Source organism: Macrosteles quadrilineatus, unplaced genomic scaffold (assembly GCF_028750875.1).
Source record: "Macrosteles quadrilineatus isolate MER2022 unplaced genomic scaffold, UCM_ALF_1.0 Scaffold_8__2_contigs__length_117827958, whole genome shotgun sequence".
Taxonomy (NCBI): domain Eukaryota; kingdom Metazoa; phylum Arthropoda; class Insecta; order Hemiptera; family Cicadellidae; genus Macrosteles; species Macrosteles quadrilineatus.
Genome location: NW_026542601.1, coordinates 67,305,198 through 67,328,489, shown reverse-complemented (window position 1 = coordinate 67,328,489; position 23,292 = coordinate 67,305,198). Strand labels below are relative to the sequence as shown.

At 35.5% G+C, this 23,292-nt stretch overlaps 1 protein-coding gene across 1 annotated transcript; it reads right to left on the bottom strand.

Moving 5' to 3' along the window:
- Positions 1–1,381: 1,381 nt before the first annotated feature.
- Positions 1,382–22,462, bottom strand: LOC129000445 (uncharacterized). Its single transcript, XM_054427409.1, has 13 exons — positions 22,426–22,462; positions 22,077–22,205; positions 21,467–21,628; positions 18,948–19,183; positions 18,543–18,661; positions 17,188–18,106; positions 14,214–14,436; positions 11,625–11,677; positions 10,493–10,684; positions 7,006–7,092; positions 5,361–5,620; positions 4,903–5,046; positions 1,382–4,076 (listed from the first exon to the last, which is right to left on the bottom strand). Exons 2-13 carry the CDS (start codon positions 22,193–22,195, stop codon positions 3,939–3,941), a joined length of 2,652 nt encoding a protein of 883 aa, XP_054283384.1. The 5' UTR covers positions 22,196–22,205; positions 22,426–22,462; the 3' UTR covers positions 1,382–3,938.
- Between the last annotated feature and the right edge of the window lie 830 nt (positions 22,463–23,292).

Below are 23,292 nucleotides of genomic sequence, written 5' to 3'. Positions count from 1 at the left end.
TTCTCCTTCTGTAGCGTGTATACCTACAGTACTAATACAGGGTGTTTTTTTTTTAACTTGCATCTTTATTTATGTAAAAACCACAATAGATAGAAATATGCAATTTGCGGGAATCATCTATTGACGTAGGGGGGCCAGTTTTTTTTTAAATTCAACGTTACATTCACATCCCCCCCCTGCCCCCAACTTAATTTTTTTTTAAATAGCAAGGTACCCCTTGTGACATATCAAATGAAAGAGCATGAAAAAAGGAAATGTTTGATGACAAAAAAATGAAAATTGGTTGATAAATTTGTGAGATATTCCCCCCCTCCCTCCCCGGAACTTAATTTTTTTTAATAGCAAGCTACCCCTTGTGACATAGCAAATGAAAGAGCATGAAAAAAGAAAATGTTTGGTGAAAAAAATTGAAAATCGGCTCATGAATTTGTGAGATAATCCCCCCCCTTTTCCCCTACCCATAACTTTTTTAATAGCAAGGTACCCCTTGTTATCAAATGAAACCAAACATTTTCTTTTTTCATGCTCTTTCGTTTGATATGTCACAAGGGGTAGCTTGCTATTAAAAAAAAAATTAAGTTGGGGGCAGGGGGGAAAGGGGGGGAATGTGAATGTAACGTTGAATTAAAAAAAAACTGGCCCCCCTACGTCAATAGATGATTCCCGCAAATTGCATATTTCTATCTATTGAAGGACCGTACTTCAAGCGGTAGGCTGTTAAAAAACTTTATACCTGAAAAAGGAAAACATTTCTGAGGCAAACTTAGACTATGACTAGTCAGATGTATGCTATTGTAGCTTCTTGTGTCATGTGTGTGTACCTCCTTGTTTAAAACAAAGCTAGACTCCTCAGACGTGATGGCAATTAGACATTGATAAATATACACATTAATGACTGTAATAATCCGCAAATGTACAGTGTGCATGATAGTGTGGCCCACATATCACTCGCACTGCCTTTTTTTGCCTTATCAGGATTCTCCGAACATGAGGGGAGTGACCCCAGAGCCTTATCCCATTAAAAATGTGGGACTGGAAAAAAGAGAAGAAATCAAGTCTCACAAAATTAAGGGGAACTTCACACATGAGCCTCCTAAGCAGATGAGTTGCTCTACTAAGTTTTACGCAAAGGGCATCGATGTGATCACTCCACCCAAGTTCAGAGTCCAAAGTGAATCCCAACAACTTTACTGTGTTACCCTCAAGTACTTTCTTGCTTAGGCTAAACAATATTCCTTGTGTTTTTCCCTCATTAAGTGCTAGCTATTACCAGAAAACCAAGCTAATGGGAGAAAGTGTGTGTCAGATTGCTGATACCTTTATTTTGAAATGGGAGGGGGGGGGGGTGGTTAAATAATCAACAAGTAGATTGAAAGCTTCGTGTATTTGAAAGATGTCTTTGGTCACAAATACTTACAGAATATAACTCAGATATAAAGAATCTGAAATCTCAACAATATAAATATAATACGTCTTTTTTATATATAAATATATCTATAGCATTTAAGTAGCTATCAAAGGTAATGAATGAGCAAATAACAGTTACTGTGCTCTTAGTTCAAATGTATATAGTAAACTATACAGAGTCAAGACCATAAAGGAAGAAAACTAAAGAGGAAAGTACTTAGCAATTTCTTTTAAAATGCAACTGAGTGAAAATTTAAAAACGTACGTTTTCAGGAAAAGCACTTTGCAAATTTTTTTCCCTTTTTTTCAAAACTTTTATTATTATTTTTATTTCATTAACATTTGAAGTTTCATAAAATGTCCATGGTAACGCAATATCGTTGGTAGTTTTTTTTTAATAGAGCATCTTTAGTGGAAAAACACAAAATCCTGTCACGACCATAACAGACGCTTAAATGAATATTAAAAATAGTTAATATTATTTTTATAACTATGTTTTGCTATAAACTAATTTACTTTTATGACCATTATACAATAAAAAGGTCACTGAGCTTTTGGTATATTTGGTCTTTCTAGAAAAAATAAAAAAACTCAAAAAATTGAAAAAAAGCCAATAAAATCTTTTTAAGTTTGTATAACTCCGAAAAAACTTACCTGAGACCCGAAAAATCGTTATGTTTGTATAGAGGTGTGCTTCTTTTGTGTATAAAACATTGAAATATGACGATATTTTAATTTTTGAAATTTTTATGATAGAAATCATAAACGTGGTGGTCAGGGACAAGCGGTACGGTCGTGAATTTTCTGAAATAATCTAAATATTTCTAAACAATCCTTCAATTATACTGTTAGTTATAATAAAAATATGTGTTTCAATTGAACTAAACTGTTCAAATTACAATTATATTAAAGTTATTGTCACGACCAAACACACTATAATCCATAAGGCTGGATTGGTCGTGAAAAAACCTGCGATGGTCGTGAAACTTTGGTCGTGAAATTACATGTTATTTGGCTCTGTTCTGGCGGTAGCCCTGCACCTCATGTTCGAGGATACAAAGTGGACTTCTAGGTTAATCTAGCAATTGAAATATCTTATAAACAAAAATTAACACCATGTCTACTTCATCGAATGACTACGTACGGTCATGGACACACCAAAATTACAAAAAACACAATCTTTCCTTTATTAATCTTGTAATTCCTCCTTTCATATCGAAACGACCGGCACTACAATCCTGACGTACACCCCGAACTAGTCTCTAAAACCAACTGACTCCATCGACGCCAGGCTTGCCACTGTCGTGCTCCAAAGTTGAAAATTTTTCCCAAATGGTCGTGACGCCAAATCGAGGGACAGACTTATTTTGTCATGGTAGTCAGTTTGCAATGACAATAAAATTATAATATGCTCCTTTTTTGTAAGTTTAATAACCATTGATGACTTTAAAATATGGCTTTATATATTTCGGCATGAATAATTAGTCTAAAAACAGCGTGAAAATTGGAAAATGTACCCTAGGGACACGTCATGGTCGTGAATTTCGAGACTTTAAAAATACGAAAAAAATACCTAGAACCTATTTAAAACCAAATAAATGTGTGTAACATGTTGCCCCCGTCCCAAAAAATATTAAATTACATAATAATAAACTACAAATCCAGTATCTACGAAGTAAAAGGCCAGGGACATGAAAACGTACGTTTTTAAATTTTCACTCAACTAGAGAACTAAGAACCTTTAATTAATTCCTCTAGCTTAACAAATTCACCTCAATTTTCATCGATTAATTTTCTGTATGGCATCCATGTCTTGTTAGCACACTAAAAAATCCTAACTTTAAACTAAGAGACAGTTAAACTATTTTCATAGTTTGATATCAGTCTTAAAAACTATTCAATAGTTCAACATAATACTGAGCGGAGATTAAATCTTTTGACTATAATTATTCAGTAGAATGTTTGACATCTATTAAACGCTATAGGGCTACAATTTTATGTTTACTAGTTACTAAAAACACTTAATTTTTAATAGGTGTCGTAAGTAGAAAAGCTTTACAAATATTTCAATTTTGTCAAGGTTTGATAATGTAATTATCTGTTTCTGGGTGGAGACCACTTAACTTTATATTTATATACCAACAGATATGAGGCATACAGGTTATAAAAAACACTTTAAATCACACAAAACCGATGGGAACCAAAACTGAAAATGCACCCATCAAATTGCATAGCCTATATTTCAACTAAAATTATCCAAAAAAGTATAGAAACTAGTATGTTTCATAGTTAGGAAAACCAGACGAAGAATTAGGTAATATTCCTCATGGTGTCACCATTCGTATTCCTAAAACGTTTTTATGAATGTGTAGGTGTAGTTTGTTTCACCTCTAAAAATTGTAAGCTTCTCTATATTTCCAATTTGCAAAAACATCATGGCTGTTCACATTTTTTTAGATAACTTCTTCTCCTTATTTTACTGTAAAAACTAATGGTAGTAAAAGATGAACGCCTTAGGTTCTAATAAAGTCTTAGTCTATATCAGCTGGTCGAAGTTGTCTCTCGCCTTCCGCCAAGAAAACTTTAAACGCTCGATGCAACAAAACACAGCCAAGCCGACGTTTGAGTCTCTCATTCCAACTTGCGGCTGAACCGTAGAACTTCCCAACCTACAAACAATGAGGCTAGATAAAGAGAAGTAAGGATTACAAAGATCTTCAGACTTAGATTAGGGAAAAGAATGTGTTCAAAAGTAAGTAATATAGTATATAAATTTGTAGTGCTGAACAGAACCAATGGTGGCCATTTGACATTGAATTTTTAATTTGATTCTACTGTTTTTTATGCTATTAGAATTATCAATGACCTCACCTAGGACACGTTTTGTAGGATGTGTTAGATCATCAGACATTTAGATTTTTCCTTATACAAATCTGAGAGTAACTCACTTTTTAGAGTAAAATCTTTCTCATTTTCAGACTAACTGCCCGCTCATATAAATTGGCTCTTAATAACTAACTACCTTATACAAATACTATCACATTCAATCAGCTTCTTTTAAAAACATATCACTGCTTTTAAAGTTTTCAATGCTCTTCCCCATCAAACAAAGTCAATATCAGACACAGAATGCCTGCTAATAACACTTTAAATTCCTCACTTATATTATGAGAAAATGGTACTACAGTGACCAATCATAAATTATGTTGCTAACGGACAGTCTCAATAAATTTTAGTTTTATTGTTATATTATATTTGATTCAAGACATATCATGTATTTAGTTTCAACATGTTACAGTATTCTTGCTTGGCTAATTTGTAGGCTTATTGTCAATTTTGCCGAATAAGTTATTGAGTTATTTGGGTCTTACCAATATTGAACTGCTGACTGGTAACTGTAAAACCCATTGTCATTAATGCAGTTCTGGGCCTATGGCAATGGATTTTAATGATTCCAGATATTTAATTTCCAACAACTAAAACATCAATCCTCACCTGTTCGTTGGTGAGCTGTGGGAGCGTCAAGGCACAGATCATAGCAGCTTCACGGGTGAAGGCCTCTACACGAATTACGTTCAAGAAGATATGAAGACAGATCACACCATCTCCGGACCTCCAAATGTCTAAGATTCGTTGAATCTGTAAAAAGTGGGCTAATCAGGCCAATTTACAATTTGTTATCTTATGACCAACCTAAGAGGCGGTTAAAATGTTGTGTTTGGTTTTATTTTAAATATGTGTACAAATTTGTGAATTTCACCTCTTAACATTGTTAAAGGTGAATGTACACATTGGTCAAAATTCAGAGTGCAGCCCTATATCTTAGATAACTCAATCGTATTCCATGATCTTGGCAAGATTGTCTTTAATTTTCTGACTACAACCTTTGTCTCGAAAATAGGTCAGGAATGACTTTTGCCCCGTTCCTTTGAAATGGAAAGTCATTAACTCACCTTTTTACAAGAGCCCTTGTACTCCTTCTGCTGCCATGCAGCCACTGCTTGGTACAGATGAGAGTATGGACGAGATCTCTTCCCCTTCCCCACGTAGAACACGCTACGCAGGAACTCTCCCCAGAGTGTGTGTGTGAGGGTAGGGTCAGTGGCCGCACGGGCAGGCAGGTTGTGTGAGACCCGAGGATCTAGTAGTAGGTAGGTGAATGATGTCTTTGCTTGTCCTTCACGCCACGGACGTCGAGCACAGGTGAAGGAGGCTGAACAGATAAGGACAAAACTGTTGAAGCAATTAGAGCTAATTTTTTACAATCTTGACAGGGCATTCTGTAAGGATCTTCTAAACATGTTTTACGGGAAAAAACTATGTGGACCTTACAAAAAATGAATTAGATAGGTAATAAAACCAATATTCTATTCTTACTCTTTGCTATGAATACCAGGGATTAATGAGGCAGAACACAGTGGAATGCAACACCTTTGTAGAGGAATTGTTGAACCTATTGTAAATTTTCAAAACAAATACCAAGTTAATTTTGATTATCAAGAATTTTTCACTAGATAGGTTGATCAGCAGGCTTCACTTACTCGTAAAATTACAAATTAGCACAGATAATATAGAATCTAGAACTGGTAAAGACAATAGAAAAGGCTAACAAGCTGTTGAGGACTGTACTTGTAGCTGTTTTTGCAATAAGGGTAAGCCAGCTGTTTATCCTATCCACCCCAAAATCTTTAAAACCAGAGCTTAAACCATCTTTCCAAAATTATATTGGATGTTATATGGGATTGATTCAAGTATTATAACTAACATGTGTTCTGAAATAAAAATATTAAAAAAACAAGGCTTATAAGAAAAAGAAAGGCAAAACAAGAAGTGAAAGGATTAGAAGAAAACCAAATAAATGGTAATTGTTCTACATATGTTTTGTGTTATTGTTTTATATTTTGATTGAGTTTTTGTTAAATTAGAAATACACAACCTTTTTGAGTTCAGTACAATTATTTAATAATTAATCTAATGACAAACTTCTTGTTTTGCCTTTCTTTTTCTTATAAGCCTCGTTTTTTTTTATATTTTGATTTCAGAACACATGTTAGTTATAATACTTCAATCAATCCCCCTCCAATTTTAGATCCTGTGTTGTGTATCGGTACTGAAATTGTCAACTAACTAAGCCACAGAGAAGTAAGAAACAGAAGATAAATTCAATCTTACACTTTAGTGGTGTCCCTACCAGTCGCTGGTGTCTAGAGCAAATTCTATTCCTCGTCCCACTCCGCTCTCCTCCCCCCTTTGCCATCACATACTATAGCACTCACACGGTACGAAGACTCTGTTCACTACAACTGCTGTACAAATATGCTAGATGGCCAGTACCGTTCAGGCTATTCCTTGTTCGATACTAGTACATCTCCGTCCCAACCTACCGGAGCTAAAGGTGCATGGTTGTCCCATAAGCTTGTTTCCTCTGTATCCTACTTCTGTGACGGATCAACTCAAACAGATAAAGATAAAACTTATTTTCTTTAATGAGGATGTGGAAAGTTCCATTTATCCAACCAACAAAAGATGTGCCCTGGTATTTATACATTCATGTTAATTCGGAGAGTATAATTGTAGTTGTGTAAATTTGTTTATTACCAGTCATGGAATCCTCGAGGTGAGACCACTCGGCCAGCAAGTGTTCGCACGGCTGAGCCAATGTCTTGAGCAGCTCAGTGCTGAACGCTGCAAACCACACAACCGTTAACAGGCATCAACCTGAGGTATAGGATCGAATGTGACCATGGGAACATGAAAAGAATTGGATTTTAGGACCAGACAAGTGGTCAATTTAGAGATTATTTGGAATTGGTTGTTAGGAAAATACTGTGGCTAACTTGAGAGTTTTATCATAGACTAAGCAACACAAGTAGACTCCTCATCCCATTGTAAATTTTGAAGCTTGTTTTCAGTTCATATAGGCTATGTCCATTCTGATCGCTGGGGTGGACAAAAATTTGTTTCTATTCTTTTAGGGTAAGTTTCTCATTATTTGTGTCTCACTGTTTGGTTATATAACTAGGAGACCAGTTATTGTTTATAATTATATAGTTTTATTTGGTCTAATGAGGTTTTAAATGACTGAAATAACAAGAAACAAATTGTAAACAAAACACAAAATCTACAGTTGGATGTACAGAACCAACAATAAAATTGGCTTCAGCTGTTCCATAAGATTGAAAAATCTACTAAGGGAGTTTGTTTTATTTATGGTTTTACCTAGAACAGGACTATTTCACTGAATTAAGTAAAAACTGTAGAGCCCAGGGGTTTTGAGATACATGAATGAATGAATGAATGAATGAATGAAATGAATGAATGAATGAATGAAATGAATGAATGAATGAATGAAATATACGTTTATTTCCACATAATGTATACAGAAAGAAACAAACTTTTTAATACAAAATATAATCACAATTACAAAATATAAACTAAGGCTAAGAATAAAAAAGAACATTTCTGTAATAATTAATTTGACGATTTTATGAAATTCAGCAGACATAGGCAGGTGCTGCCTGTGCGTCTGCTGGGTTGCTATTTAATAATTATCAGTAGGTTACCAAATCATAATGGAATTATTATACAAAAGAGATTAATAAATGAATGACTGTTGCTTAAGAGTTATTAGTTTAGGGAAAGAGATTTATAAATGCGTTAAAATATAATGATAAACTAGAATAAATACAGTTATGATCAGGGGGGATCTAGACCTATACCTAAGGATTTATGCTGACTCAGGGTGGAGGGGGCAAGGGTCGGGTCAAACACGCCGGTAATCAGCTGTGATGATAACGTCGGCCTCGTCTATACCAAGCCTGAAGAGAAATTGTTTGATTCTTAGTTTGAACACATTAATTGAAGGTGATTCGAAAAGATTATCATTGGTAAAATATTTACAGATATTTCGATAGAGTATATTAGAAATATAGAAAGAGTTCGTTTTAGAGAAAGTATAGTTTAAATGAAGTGATGAGATACCTACTCGTGAAGAATAACGGGTACTGTGAGAGTGAGTTATTCCTTGAAATATATTAGTGTGAATTTTAAAAATGTTTATTAATAAGCTTTTAATGAATAACTTTCGAATAGTGAGAATGGACAATTCCTCAAACAGAGCGTCAGTCGGGTATCGTTTACATTTACCAAACCCCACTTTTAATATAGTTTTTTGAGCAACGTTTAAAGGTTCCAGAATACTTTTATAACATCCACCCCATGCAATGATACCAAAAGAAAGCAACGACTGGACATACGCAAAGTATGCCATTTTTAATTCTTTTATTGAAAGTATTTCATTCATCTGTTTAAAAGCAAAAATATATTTCCTAATTTTGTTCCTGAGATAAGTTACATGAATATTCCATTTCAAACGCTCGTCAAAAAATACACCCAAGTATTTGTACGAGTCTACCTTTTCAATGCTTTCGCATAAACATGTAGTACTTTGATAGTTATTACAATTATGAATAATTAAATCAGTTAAATTAAATTCAGTACTTTTATTTATAGAAATTGGCATAAATTTGGTCTTAGATACATTTAACGAAAGAATGTTTTGATTCAACCATCTTTTTACAATCATAAGATCATGCATAGCCTTATCTCGGACCTCGGGCCAAGTCTTTCCCTGAAGGAAAATTAAGGTATCGTCAGCAAATAAAAACATATTACCAAATATGGTTAGTTTAGAGATGTTATTTATATATAATAAGAATAAAATTGGCCCGAGAGTTGAACCTTGGACCACCCCGTAGTCTACAGGCATTCTACTGCTATTCACACCACATATAGAAACATACTGTGTTCTATTTGAAAGATAACTTTTAAACCAGTTGAGAGCGTTGCCTCTTATTCCCAGTAATTCCATTTTGATTAATAATTTTGCACGATCAACAGAATCAAAGGCTTTTTTAAGGTCAAGGAATATTAACATTGGGTGATTTTTATCAGAGATAGCGCGATTAAGTTCTCTATTTATATCAAACAAGGCATCTGAAATATTTTTATCTCTACGAAACCCGTACTGACGCTCGCTGAGGATGCCATTTGTTTGAAGATAGGAAACCATTTGATCCTTTACTATTTTTTCGATCAATTTTTTCGCGTTTGTTTATCAATTACTGTTCTCTTCTTCAATCTTCTCTCAATTAATGAAAGGGTACTTAGGTATTATACTGACCACACCTTACAATTATAACCTAACCTAGGGTGGACTATGTTTTAGGTTAGGTTAAGATTTTGTTATTTAAACTAATTAAAATCTTATTTGGAAGTCGATCAGTGTGGTCGGTATGATACGTAAGTACCAATTGAAGAAAAACGCTGGCTGTCAATAAGGCCCACGAGACAAGTGGCGAAGTAGATACAAGAACACGGGAGTGACTAGGATACAAGCAGCGTTCAGTTGTGACAATGCTACCTCACCTAGTGAGTTGCTTCAACTACTTATTTTAAGTAAAAATAATAACTTAAGATGGGTTTTAGGTCAATTAATTGACTAAGACTAAATCACATCCTAGAAAGACATCCTCTTGAAACCATAACATTTGTATTTTGTGGAGGAAGATCTTTTATTCATATTTTCATTTTGTAACCTTCAACACTTAGTAGTATATGACAAGAACAACTTATTATGTGTTTACAGTGTATTATGTTTATTTTTTATCTCTTAACCATATTTAACTCTTTCACTACTAAAAATTAATATCATCAGGTTTTTCATATTTATTTTATTTTTAAGTTTAATACTACTAAATATGATTCAGTTAATAGTTTTTTACAAGATTTGGTAAATTACGCATGATACAATGACGTAAAAAAAATTAAAGGAAGCCTTAACTAGATTTGAATTAGCCAATTCATTCCCTCCCTTGCTTTATTAGAAATGAGGAAAACTCTAACAAGTTCTAAAATAAACTTAAGAGATTTCAAATTTAACATGAACTTGTCACTGCTGTCCTATAACAAGACTTTTGTTTACTTTTGCCTATTTAAATACACTCAACACAAATCAAACAGCACGACATGACAGCATACAGTTTATTTCACAGTTGCAATCACATAACGGGACAATGTCCCATACCTGGTAGACTAGAGTCAGCTGAAGGTTGTGACTGAGGCTTGCGTCGGCAACGCTTGAGCTTGCGCAGATACACACGCTTTGTGTTGCCTGTGATTGGTCCAGGGACAAACCCATGCTGCACGAGGGCTCGCCGCAAGTCATCCGTCTCGTACGCTCCTTCCGACCCTGACAGTGTCGACACCGATTCACACTCTGAAATATAGCATCATTGTTGTGTTTGATATTACAACAGAACTTATAATTACTGTCAACTGCTAGACTTGTTGGGCACTGTTGTTAAAGATAGGCCCATTACAGAAAATTAATGATTAAAAAGAGGTCCTAAATTAAGGCGAAGAAATATCAGTGTCATCACTGTTATGTTTGTCATTTTTAATTTGTGTAGGCCTACAGTATCAATTAGCCCCTGGACTCTAATTTTCAGATAAGCTAGCTTAAGTTTTACTTGAAAGAAGTATTTACTGATTGGCATGATTTTAAGCCCACCACCCAATCAGAAGTGTGCTTTGAATATTTTACCTACGACCGTTTTTAAAACTAGCCGTTTCAGTTCAGTTATTACAATTAAGAAGATCCACTTAACAGCATTGTTTACTTACTTAACCGCATTGTTTTACTTACAACACGAGTGACGGACCAATGAGGCTCAGGGATTGAGAGAAAAGAAGTAAAATTTTAATTCTTTGACTAATGAGCTGTTTACCAATTTAATTGTTAATGATCGGTGCAATTAGTGTTTGATACTATTTTTCTTTGCATCACTGTCAGTGGCAATGAGAGGTTATAAACAAAAACATAACTTCTCTTAGAAGTTATACGTAATGATTGTTAGAAATTAAAAATCGGTCATAGATAAAGTAGTGTACGCAAGTCGTGTAAATAGTCTTAACAAGGAAGCTTTAAAGGCACTCGCCAACGCTTGTAGTAGCCTAGTTAAATTTCTACTCGTGTCGTTAACACTATCTTTACACAATCGTTGCGTAAACTACTACTAAACAATCTCCTCTACTACTAAATAGTGCATTGTAGCCTATACGGTTTAAGATATAACTTACATTTTTTAGTTAAAAATTTTCAACAATCAAACTGACAAAAAAAATCACAAAATTTCCTAAACCATACAATAACTCACCACTACTAGAGCTTTCTCTTGCACCTTTACCATCAGGTCCTGAAGCTGACATACTGAAAAGAGAAAAACATGATAACATTTGGAGGATAAAAGACATAATTGAAAAAAGCCTCTTTCAGTTAGGCCAGGCGCACACAGGCGATTTTGAGTCGCGCAACAGTTGCCCGACTAAAATGTTCAACATGGTTTTAAATTGGAGTGCCCACACCAAGGAAACAGTCTAGGGACAGTCGCGCAACTGTTGCAACCGATGTTCCCGGACCCATTTTGCCAGCAACTGCTCTGCGACTGAATTGTTGCGGGACTGTTGCTCCAGGTTTGGTATCCATTGAAACAAGTGTAGATGCGCACACATGCAACTAAATTGTCGCTGTGTCGCTCAGTCTCACCCCAGGAGTTCAACTACTCGTGGCCAGAACTGTCACTAGTGTTTGCTCTCTTGTTGTGTGAAGTTTGTAGAAAATTACAAGTATGAGTGTGCGTGATGAGGATGTCGAACAATTAATTGATGAAGTTGAGACGAGGCCACCTTTATATCGGATTATATGGGATGAACCCAGTATCTTCTCTTTTTCTTTCGCGCGTGAAACTTCAGCAACAAAGCACATACTACGGCTGTACCATTGAAATCCATGTGGAACGCTGTAACGAATGTATGTCCGACACGTCTCAAGACTAGATTCACGACTAACAAGTTGCCTGTGTGCGCACTCCAGCTCAACTGTCGCTAGACTTCAGAGTTTCCGAGTGGGTTGCGCAACAGTCCCCCGATTAGTCGGACAACTGTTGCGCGACTCAAAATTGCCTGTGTGTGCCTGGCCTTAGCTTACTTAAAATTAGAGTCCAGGGACTCCTCTCTAAAGAAGGCCTACACCAGGATGAAATATCACTGTTATGCCTTTTGCTCTTTTATTATGTTTCTATTAGTCCCTGGACTTTCGTTTTGTAAGGTAAGATAGCTAAACACTATTTCTAAAAAAAAATTGTTACTAGCCAATTGGTTTTCCTTTAAAAAATAAATTGTCATTGAAAAGCTAACATCAAACTTTTATGTAAACATTTATAACATTTATATTTAAAAAGACAATTTTTCTACAAAAGAGTAAGAGATTATTTAAACAAATATTTTCCAACAAAATAAGTCTAAGACAGCAAAGTGTAAAAACCACTGTAAGGCGTGAACATATCCATTATAAAAACAATCTCCAAATAAACCCAAAAATGAAAACTAGAAGATTTTAGTAACAATGATTACTGAAAAGGACTTCTATTGTGTTCTTACCTAGGTTAATTATCTGGTTTGATACCAAATCACTAAGCTATGTTATTATTTTACTAGAATCAAACCCAGCAGCAGATATACAGCTCAACTAATTGATCACAAAGTGATGTACAGTACACAAACTGATAATGAAGTGCCACACAGATAGTAAGATCAGCTGACCTCCAAAGCTAATGTTGATACTCGATACTAAACATGACTCATTGCAATCCAATATTAAGTTTTGCATTCTGTACTGAACAGACCTACTGTTAGTCACCAACATTACAAATTTTAGATAATTCATCATATCTAAAACTAACCTAACAACTACAGTACCTAAAAAATGTCTGCTAAATTTATATTTCGAATATAGAATGATTATAGAAATTAAAAATAGATAGGTTAGATATTCATTAAATATTCAAATTTTATGTTATGTTTGTCATGAAATGAAGAATGGAAAAAATAAAAACTGTATGTAATCATATTCATTATTCATGATATAAATGCACACTTGAGATTAAAAATTAAGGTAAACAAATTGTGTGTGATTTTCAGAGGAAAATACATCAATTTTTAAAATGATGTTTGGCAGTGTTAACACTATTGTGATTAAGTGTTTATATTTGCAACACTTTTAGTCATTAACAGGTTTTTAACAGGACTTTAAAAAGAGACAGTTCACACTATACATTTTGTTGACCAGCTAGTCGGCTTCAATCACCTTAATTTGTTACCAGGACTCGTCAAAATGTAACACAACGAAGACATACACATTATACACACACATTAAAAAAATTGTCCTTGGATTTACTCCTACGTTTTGCGGGACCAGAAATAACGTCCTGCGAAACGCCGTGGTGTGAAGCCCACAAGCTGATCAATATAATAAACCTCGCCTAAAAACATGACATTCAAAAAAATACACATTTTAGTCCTAATTAAAGGTTCACATGTTGTTTCCTAAATCCAAAATTTACTAAAGTAAATGAGGAATGTTTAGCGGTCCTAGATGAAAACACCATAAATTACCTTAGGCCTACCGAGTAAGGACTCCGTAACCTTACAATTTAACATGCAATCAGAATCAGCTGATTGCATTCTCTCTCCCTTAAATCTTACAGGGAAAAAATTCTTTAGTAGTTTCTAGATAAGTTAAGATTTGTATAAGGCCGACATACTAGAATAGGAGTAGTTTTAAACCATCAAAAAGCTAATTAATATCTTTTCTCTAGAATGTCTATCAACAACCTTCTAGTTACTGAGCATTATATCAAAGCAGATTGTTTGATGTATTTCAGTAAACATTCTTCCACAACTCTCACCTGATGTCTTTAGTCAAGTAGCGTTTCTCTATAAGAACAACTCCCTCGTCTAAGTCAGTGTACTCATACTCCTCAGATATACTGATGTAAGGTTCCTCATCGGAAGAGACAACTTGAGCCTCCACCCAGGATAGCTTCCTAGCCACGGCTCCGTCACACTTTCCACCACCAGTGTTCGGATCATCCAACGCTGATAGGAAGGTGTTTTCTTTGCTTCCACGAGCTGGAAGATTGACATAATCAATAATTTGCATCGGATTATAATTTTAATAAGTATTGAATTTTATTGTGTAGTAATGATTTTAGACAACTCTAGATAAAAGTATGGAACCATATACAGTACGAAAATTAGTTCATAAGTGTAAGTCTATGTTGGAAAACAAATTAAGTAAGGGAATCAGGTTATGCATTATTTGTCAAAATTATATTTTGCAAAAGGAATATAGCTAACCATCTTTCTTCCAGTCATTTATATTTATATATTAAATTAGATATAAAATATAAAATGTGGAACAAGTTATGTGCATAAGTGGCTTAGTTTCACATGTCATACAAAATTGCACAATCGGAACTGGCTGCGGGTTTTTATCAGTTTTTCAAGATAGAGATTGAATTTGAAGAAACTTTGCTTGGTGACCAACATATTTCAGACTTCCAGGGCTGACCGTGATCCTTAGTCTAATAGTGTCAACCCCTATCCATCTCGTTAAGGCCCAGCGCACACGGTGTGACTGTTTTACAACGACTGTTGCAAACCAGTTGCGTCTGGAACCAGTTTGCAACTGAAAAAAACTTCTGTCCGCACACGGTGTGACTGTTTTACAACTACGGTTGCATCTATTGTGCAATCAGTGGAGTGCAAATTGAGTGCAGTTGCGTTGTTTTAAGGCCTTAAGTGCGCTTAAAACATAAAACCCGTCATAAAACCCCTTGGCGAGAGGGTCAATTTTCTATAACAAAAATTGTTTAACACTATGACGAGACTAATCATACCATGAGGGTGGGAAAAGAATAGTAAAATAGTAGTGTGACTCGTGGATGAAGTAAGGATCATGACGTTGGACTCAGATATGAACTAGCTCTCTTGGCTGCGGCAAGAGCTTGATGGAGACACTATTCACGGAAAATCATATTTATAAATTGTTTAAATCGTTTTTTTTTTTACAGACATCTAACGTATAATGCAGAGACGTATTTAAGTATCTGCCGCCTCTAGGCAACAAAGTTTGCCGCCGCCCCTCCTGCTCCCACTTTTCAACGCACTACCCGACCTTACTAATATCACCCCAATGGCCAATACATGCCCTGTCAGCTGGTTTTGTGGAAAAATAATTGGTAATATTGCATGCTGCATCAACAAATTTAATAACTTTTCACCACACTATGATGTTTTTAGCTGTTTTACATGCGTTAATTCTAATTGGTGGCTGAAAGTTACGATTTAAAGTCCAAATGACGATTTAAAGTCATCGTCATTTGGGGACCGAGCAGGTTCTTACATCCCTAGGGCAGCAAAATCAGCTGATCGCTTACTTTTTAAAACATGAATGCATATTAAATACACAATCAGTATCCATAGGATTGCAATAGAATTGTTTTATTTTCACCGCTGCCTAGCAACTATTTATTTTAACTTTTGCTGATTCCTCAAATTATTTCTTCACATAACCTTAAAGTTCTAGTTATGTTGACTATCAGTGTGCATCTTTATTGTGGTGAATTAAGGTGCAATTTAGGTATAGTGTGGTGGAAAATAGCGTTCGTACCACGGACCGAAATGGTTTTGCAGATCTCGATCGTTTTAAGTTGACTTCGTCTCGAACCTAAAAACTATCTCGAGCCGACGAAACCTCATTTTCGGCCCTAGGTACGAAATATACTATTTCGACCCCTTTTAACGGACTTTTTAGTGCCTTTTTTTTGCAAAACATTCTGACTTGGATAGGCCTACACGGAATGCAACTTTTTTTATCTAATCAGTATTTTTACAATCCCATTTTGTGGCTTGAAACGGCACACAAAATCGTCTGTATACAATGGTTCTTATAACGCTTTTCATTGAACACTATTAGTCAGATCCACTTGAGAGACGTGCTATTGGCTTTGATTTGAAATTAAAGAAATATGTTTTCTTATACTTTTTATTTCTTCCAAAAGCACATGAATCGCAAAGAAAAATTACGTACTAATACTGAAAGAATAATATACAATTTTAAATTAGTTAAGTTTGGTACAGTGGGAAGTATTTAGTTCACACTTTCCTTCTTGATTTTAACCTAGCAAAAGAATCTTTCAGCTGTAGAGCTGCCGCTGCGTAGTGGTGTATGAAGTCAACAGAAGGGAGTGTTTTCTACGTTTGTCACTACATAGCGGCTGGCACGGCGACCCGCTCCCGCGGCGAGCGTGTCCGCCAGACCAATAGGGCATAACAACATTTTGAACGCACGGACAACTCTACACAGCTGTGTAATAAACTATTGACGTTTGTTTGACTTGGATGCGTTCTGAAATAGTTGTATACTTAATCAAAATATTTGAAATGGCTATTTTGCCGTTCCCAAAATTATTTGCTATTTTTTTTTAGATTAAAACTTCGTTTTTTATATTTTTTTACCCTAAAAATATTGCCACCCCTAAAATTTGCCGCCCTAGGCGGGCGCCTAGTCCGCCTATTCGGAAATATGTCCCTGGTATAATGTTGTTTCAAAATGGCTTTATATCCTAAATAAATACAATATGTAATGGATGATGACATGGCATATGAGTAGTCAGTCACAAACAATGCATTGAATAGATTTCCTGGCAAGATCAATTGAGGTTTAGATATAACAATGCAAGAAAAATATTACAGACAGAAGGTAGATTTATGTCATAACTTTGCCATTGTAGTTTAGGAGTATCATAAATTGCCAATAGTACCTGGCAGACTTATCTAAGCCTTAATTCTTACCCAATCAATATTTAAACTACTAACCTGGTTTCTCTGGTGTGCTTGTTTTAAACACTTCTGAATTTGTCGAAGATCTCGGATTTTTTTCAAAATAATTGTTTAAGGCATCCACAATTGCTGGTGGTTCCTGTTTGTTTTTGATTCCCTCTAAAAAAGACTCTGAATTTCTACAGGTAACAAACTCTTCGTTTGATTCTCTTGCCGCCGTGTTTTCACAGGATACAAAAGGGTAAACCGAGTCATTTAAAGTATTCTCAGTTGAACTTATAACAATCACTTCATCTTCCGTCATGTTCTCTACATCATTTTGTACAGGAGTTGTGAATGCGTCAATGTCGGAAGCAATGTCAGAAAACAAACTGTTGTCTTGATTGCACAAATCACTTAAGTTGTCTAGTATGAATCCTATACTAGGAGAAGACTCGTTCAACTGAGAATTTCCATCATCCAAAGTAGAGTTTGCTTTCGTACTATCCTGTACAAAAGCTATTTCATTTTGGGGCACATCGTACTGGTTGGATTTGTCACAGAAAGATGAGTCGCAAGTGGAGTTAGAAGTCCGAGGTGGAGCTGTATAAGGTTTAGGAGTTGCACATGGAACTTTACGTTGGGTTATTTTTTTCAACAAGTCATTACCATCACTCTCTTTTAGTGATTGTCTTATTCTGTTGCTTTCGTTCAATTTACTGACCAGTTCAGAATAACAGGTCATGACTACGTCACTTTGATCCGTACACTTCCATGAGTCCACTCCGCTGCTCAAACTGCTTTTTCTCTCATTGGAAGGTGAATATTCAAAAAGTGTCGAGTTTCTTCTGTGAGTTTCAATTATTGATTTGAGCTTTGAGGTAACAGGTGAATCATGATGTTGGAAAATTCCATCTTTTTCAACGAACTCTGTTTTGGAAGAGCAGTTCTTTTCTTTCAGACCATTTGTGATTCCCTGAAAAAAATCAGGCCATTTAGACGTAAACTATCAAAAAGAATGTTGATTGTGTCTACAAATTTAAATAATATGGTAAGTAGTAAATAGTATGTTTTGTTTACAGGAAGATTTTAAATTAATCTAAGAGAAATTGTTAAATTACATGTTTTATTTAACACTGCAGTAGCTGAGCAATTAAAAACTAAAAAGTGGTTACAGAAAATGGATATTTGTGTTCAAAAAAGTATTACCAATTGAAACTAAAACTAAAACTCTCAAACTTAAAAATGATTTATAAAACTGCATTGTAAGAGAGGTAGGAAAATTGTTACTCAATGACTTCCTTTCCATCTTAGTAAGAAAAAGTCCACCATAGTAACAGAAAAAATCTTATTCAATCCAAAAATAAGCTCTAAAATTATTAGCCTAGTTCAAAATAGTTTTTTTAACATGCCTCAATTGAAGCCTGTCTTGGAGCATTGGGTGAGGTCTGAGTTGACGTAGATTTCTGAGCGCTTGAAGGTGAAGCTTCGTACACAATCTGTAGATCATTTTTGTAGAGAATTACTCGCTCTGGAATACAATTTCAATATTTAATCCCAAGCAGAAGTAAGTTAGGTTGTATTACCTGTTTATAACTTGTACATTTGAAGAAGTTAACATTGACTTTTGCACCATATCTATCATTCATCCTTTTTTTGTGATTGACTAATTGGGCAATGAAAATAAATATTTTAATTTTGTGTATGTTTACATATATTTCCTATTAAGAAGATTTGCCACTGTAGGCCTACAGGTTAACTTGCTGTTCCTATCAAAAACAAAATCAAATCTATTCATGGTCAATTGTTTTACTCACTGAGATTCAAATGGTACGGTGACTTTTGACATCCGGACTGTTTAGGCTGAGAGTTACATAGAGTTTTGAGCAGTTGGTAGCACTTGTGTTGTTTCTCTTGTATTGCGTAGTGGAAGGCGTTTAGTCCGAGGTCGTCCACTAGCCAAGGGTTGCCTCCGCTAGCCAATAGCAGATGTAACACTTCCACACATCCCCACATAGCTGCCAGATGGACTGGTGTCAACCCGTCTTCTGATCTAAATCATAAAAAAGCTTTATTAATGTCATAATGGAATCAAAAACTTAACTTTTACAGTCCATTTTTGTATAATATGGTATGTGTTATATCATTTTATTATAATTATAATTTGTATTGCCTACTAAAATGTTTGTTGCTACTTAATGGTACAAAGAATTGTTACAAAAACATAAGAAAATTACAGAAAAAATCAGTTTTGTTTTGCCTATATATCCTCACCATTTTCTTACTAGGTGAAGTGGCAATTTGAAATCCAAAACAATTTATTTCTGGTACATATTTATTGTAAAATTGAATTTAAAAAGATAAAATTCTGTATAAATGAGCAAATACTTCTAAAGAATACTTATCCTAAATTTTTAACCTGTTTCTTCACATGATCCAATGATTTGATTAGGCCATACAACATTTAACAGCATATTTAGTTTTTATATATACTTTTTTAGGCTAAAAAACACTATGGTTTAAGATATTGAAATCCTACTAATATTATAAATGAGAAAGTTTGGATGTATGGATGTATGGATGTATGGATGTATGTTTGTGACAAGTGAACGCGAAAAATACTGGTCGGATTGGGCTGAAATTTGGCATGATGATAGCTCACATTCCCGATTAACATATAGGCATATTCTCATTTCAAAAATCCTTTCGGGCTCCGCCCCAGTGGCTCTGGAGTTTCCCATGTTAACCTTATGAGAAATGGAATTATTGAATCTTAACAGCTGTTTCAATTAAACAAGTTGGTTCTGTTCTATGATGTTCAATAGCATTAAAGTTACAAGGATTACCAACAGGGTGCAGCACTATTATTTCTTTTACATTTATGACAACAGCTAATTTGCAACCAAAAGGTGAGTGAGCGTAGCGAACGAACTTCAACCTGGAGGCGAGTTAGCGTAGCGAACGAGCTAACCTGAAGGCAGGTGAGCGCAGCGAACGAGCTCCAACCTAAAGGTGAGTGAGCGTAGCGAGCAAGCTCCAACCTAAAGGTGAGTGAGCCTAGCGAACAAACTTCAACCAGGACGTGATTGAGCCATGCGAACGAGATAATCTTGAAAATTAAGAAGTTAAACGGGGCAAAGCCCGCGGGTTACAGCTAGTAATATCTATATATATAAAAGGCAAAGCCCTCACTGACTGACTCACTCACTCACTCACTCACTCATCACTAATTCTCCCACTTCCCATTTACCTAGGAGGCTGAAATTTGGTACACTGATTCTTTAGGCATTAAATAGGAAAACTAAGTGGTTTTTATTCTGATCGGACTCTCGGGCTCCGCCCCAGTGGCTCTGGAATTTCCCATGTTAATCTTATGAGTACTTATATTTAAATGGAATTAATGAATCTTAACAGCTGTTTCAATTAAACAAGTTGGTTCTGTTCTATGATGTTCAATAGCATTAAAGTTACAAGGATTACCAACAGGGTGCAGCACCATTATTTCTTTTACATTTATGACAACAGCTAATTTGTAACCAAAAGGTGAGTGAGCGTAGCGAACGAACTTCAACCTCGAGGCAAGTGAGCGTAGCGAACGAGCTAACCTGAAGGCAAGTGAGCGCAGCGAACGAGCTCCAACCTAAAGATGAGTGAGCGTAGCGAACGAGCTCCAACCTAAAGGTGAGTGAGCGTAGCGAACGAACTTCAACCAGGACATGATTGAGCCATGCGAACGAGATCATCTTGAAAATTAAGAAGTGAAACGGGGCAAAGCCCGCGGGTTACAGCTAGTATTAGTATATCTACCTCTAACAATACAGAATTAATTTACAGTAGAACCTCTTTAATCCGAAATAATTAGGACCAGGGGTAGTTCGGACTATTGAATAGTTCGGATTACAGAACATATTGTTGTTTTTTTACATAACAATAGCTAAAACATGGCTAAAATTGTTCAACATTATTTTGGGAAAAGTGAAAAAATGTTTTATAAAGTAAAATACAGTGTTTATTTAATACAGTAGTAAACATGGTGAATAAACAGTACTGTAAATGAAATACAGTATACAGTAAAGAACTGCTGTCCTGTGTATAGAGTACAGCAATGAGGGGTTCGGATTAGTGGATGTTCGGATTACGGGGGTTTGGATTAAAGAGGTTCCACTGCACTTATTTTTAAACGTTGTATTTTCAGGCCTATTTTATGGATCCATGTCTACGCCTTTAGGGTTTCCTGATGTTTTAAGGGAACAGTCCAAACCATAGTATCGTTACTATCGCCTATCAACATTAATATTTAGTGGTACAGACTAATTGCAAGAGAAAATAACACTACCTGACATTAGGGTCCGCACCATGTTGAAGGCAAAGGTCCGTGGCTCTTACAGCAAATGTCGTGCTCTCATTAGCCACCACTAGGTGAAACGGAGAGATCCCGTACTCGGGTAGTAGAACATTTGGGTTGGCACCTCTCTCCGAGACTAGCATCTCAATTTGTCTTTAAAAGCAATATAAATTTTAGTAGGCCTAATACTAGCTTCAATTTCAATAGCAAAATGAGTCCATTGATCAATAGGCTAGAGTCCTTAAGCCTCTTTACAATAAATCAAGGTTGGGGACCTCTTTTAACCTTGCATTTGCCCGTACACGTAGAATAACCGCCCGTCTGTGGATCGTATACAGCAAAGCAAGAAGTGAGCCAGTACAGTACTGAGGTGATGTGAACTGATAAAATGTTTTCGGCAGTGACCAGGATCCGAACCCACGACATAGCTGCCTTGGGCCCGAAGTCTGTGACGCTACCAACTCACTAATGATTAACTAAAAACCTGACATTAAAAATGAATGAAATGATTAATTAAGGATGGTAACGAAATGAAAGTAAATAAGCCAACTTATATTTAACTTAAAACCTTAATTTGTCAAGTAAATAATTGTACTGAAACCTTATGTCCTCATCTTCGATTCCATCGTATAATGCTGAAGCAAGGATCCACTCTCGGGCTGTCTTTGCAAATTTGGGTGATGATGAAAGTTTATCCACTGTTTCACTGTCATTCTTCATAACGATCAATCTGAAAACCAAGTTAAGTTGATTATGTTAGGCAGAGGGAAATAGATAAGATATCAAAATCAAAGAATCTGTAGGTCTACCTTTATTTTGTACCCTTGGCTGCTCGTCTATAATGAAGGCAAGCCTATGTAAAATTAACAGTTGAATTTTATGCAGTGAAGTGAAAATTATTGTTTTGTTAAATCTTAACATTTTTATTTAGGAAAATCTATTCCTTTCACCTGAGGGTCAAATAGAAAGGCGGTGAAAAAATGCAATAGCGTGTATTTCCTTCAGAAATTGACACTGAAGTTTAATCAGGATAGGCCACAAGCATTTAGAACTTGGTCTAAACTTACACTAGAACATTAGGCCATACGTATGTTTAAAATTCGATAGTAACTTACAATATTGTATTATAAGAGGGGTGGACTAATGGTCCTAGAACTAGAACGTAGCTTATTGTACATCCCACTTGCCGCTAACTATAATTTAAATCTTGCAACATGCTACTTCCACTTATAGTTCTTGCCTTACGAGAAGGCTTAACCTAAAATATTCTTGGTTTCCTCAGCTTCGCCAAAATCAAACAGGCAGCATCAGCAAGAAACAAATCCTGCTCAGTGCTCACACTTGGCATTGTCGTGGGAGCTGACGTGGAAGCTTGGATGTTTAAGTAGTAAAATGTTAATGAATTAAACAAGTTACAAGTCAAAACAAAATGTTAATAACGCAAGTTTAAAAGTAACTTAGATAACATTTCTTAAAACAAAACTCCAGTGTAAATGTGCCTTACACTTGTTCTGCAGTAACTTAAGATCTTTCAAAAAGCCCTCACTTAATAGACTCTTAATTTTATTGGCTTATTTATATTTTGGCAAGGCTAGGCCAAAAGTAGGCCCTAACTGAAACCTAGGTAGGTCTAGGCCAATAGTAAACCTAGGTAACTAGGACTAGGTACTTGAAATGGACTCAAACTTATAAATTGTCATAGCCTTTCTTCTTTGAGACTAAGGGATTGTGTTGGCCACAGAGAAGTAAGATACAGAGGATACAAGCAAGAGTGGACAACCTTGTGCTTTGGGGGCAGAAATGTACCGAACCAGGAA

What these genes read in the sequence shown, in the direction of transcription:
- LOC129000445 (XM_054427409.1), bottom strand. Translation starts at nt 22,195, where the DNA reads ATGAAGAATGACAGTGAAACAGTGGATAAACTTTCATCATCACCCAAA. An exon ending in AGCTGACTCTAGTCTACCAG is followed by an intron (nt 7,093 to 10,492) that starts GTATGGGACATT and finishes TGTGGTTTGCAG; the next exon opens with CGTTCAGCACTGAGCTGCTC. An exon ending in ACAAGGGCTCTTGTAAAAAG is followed by an intron (nt 5,047 to 5,360) that starts GTGAGTTAATGA and finishes CACTTTTTACAG; the next exon opens with ATTCAACGAATCTTAGACAT.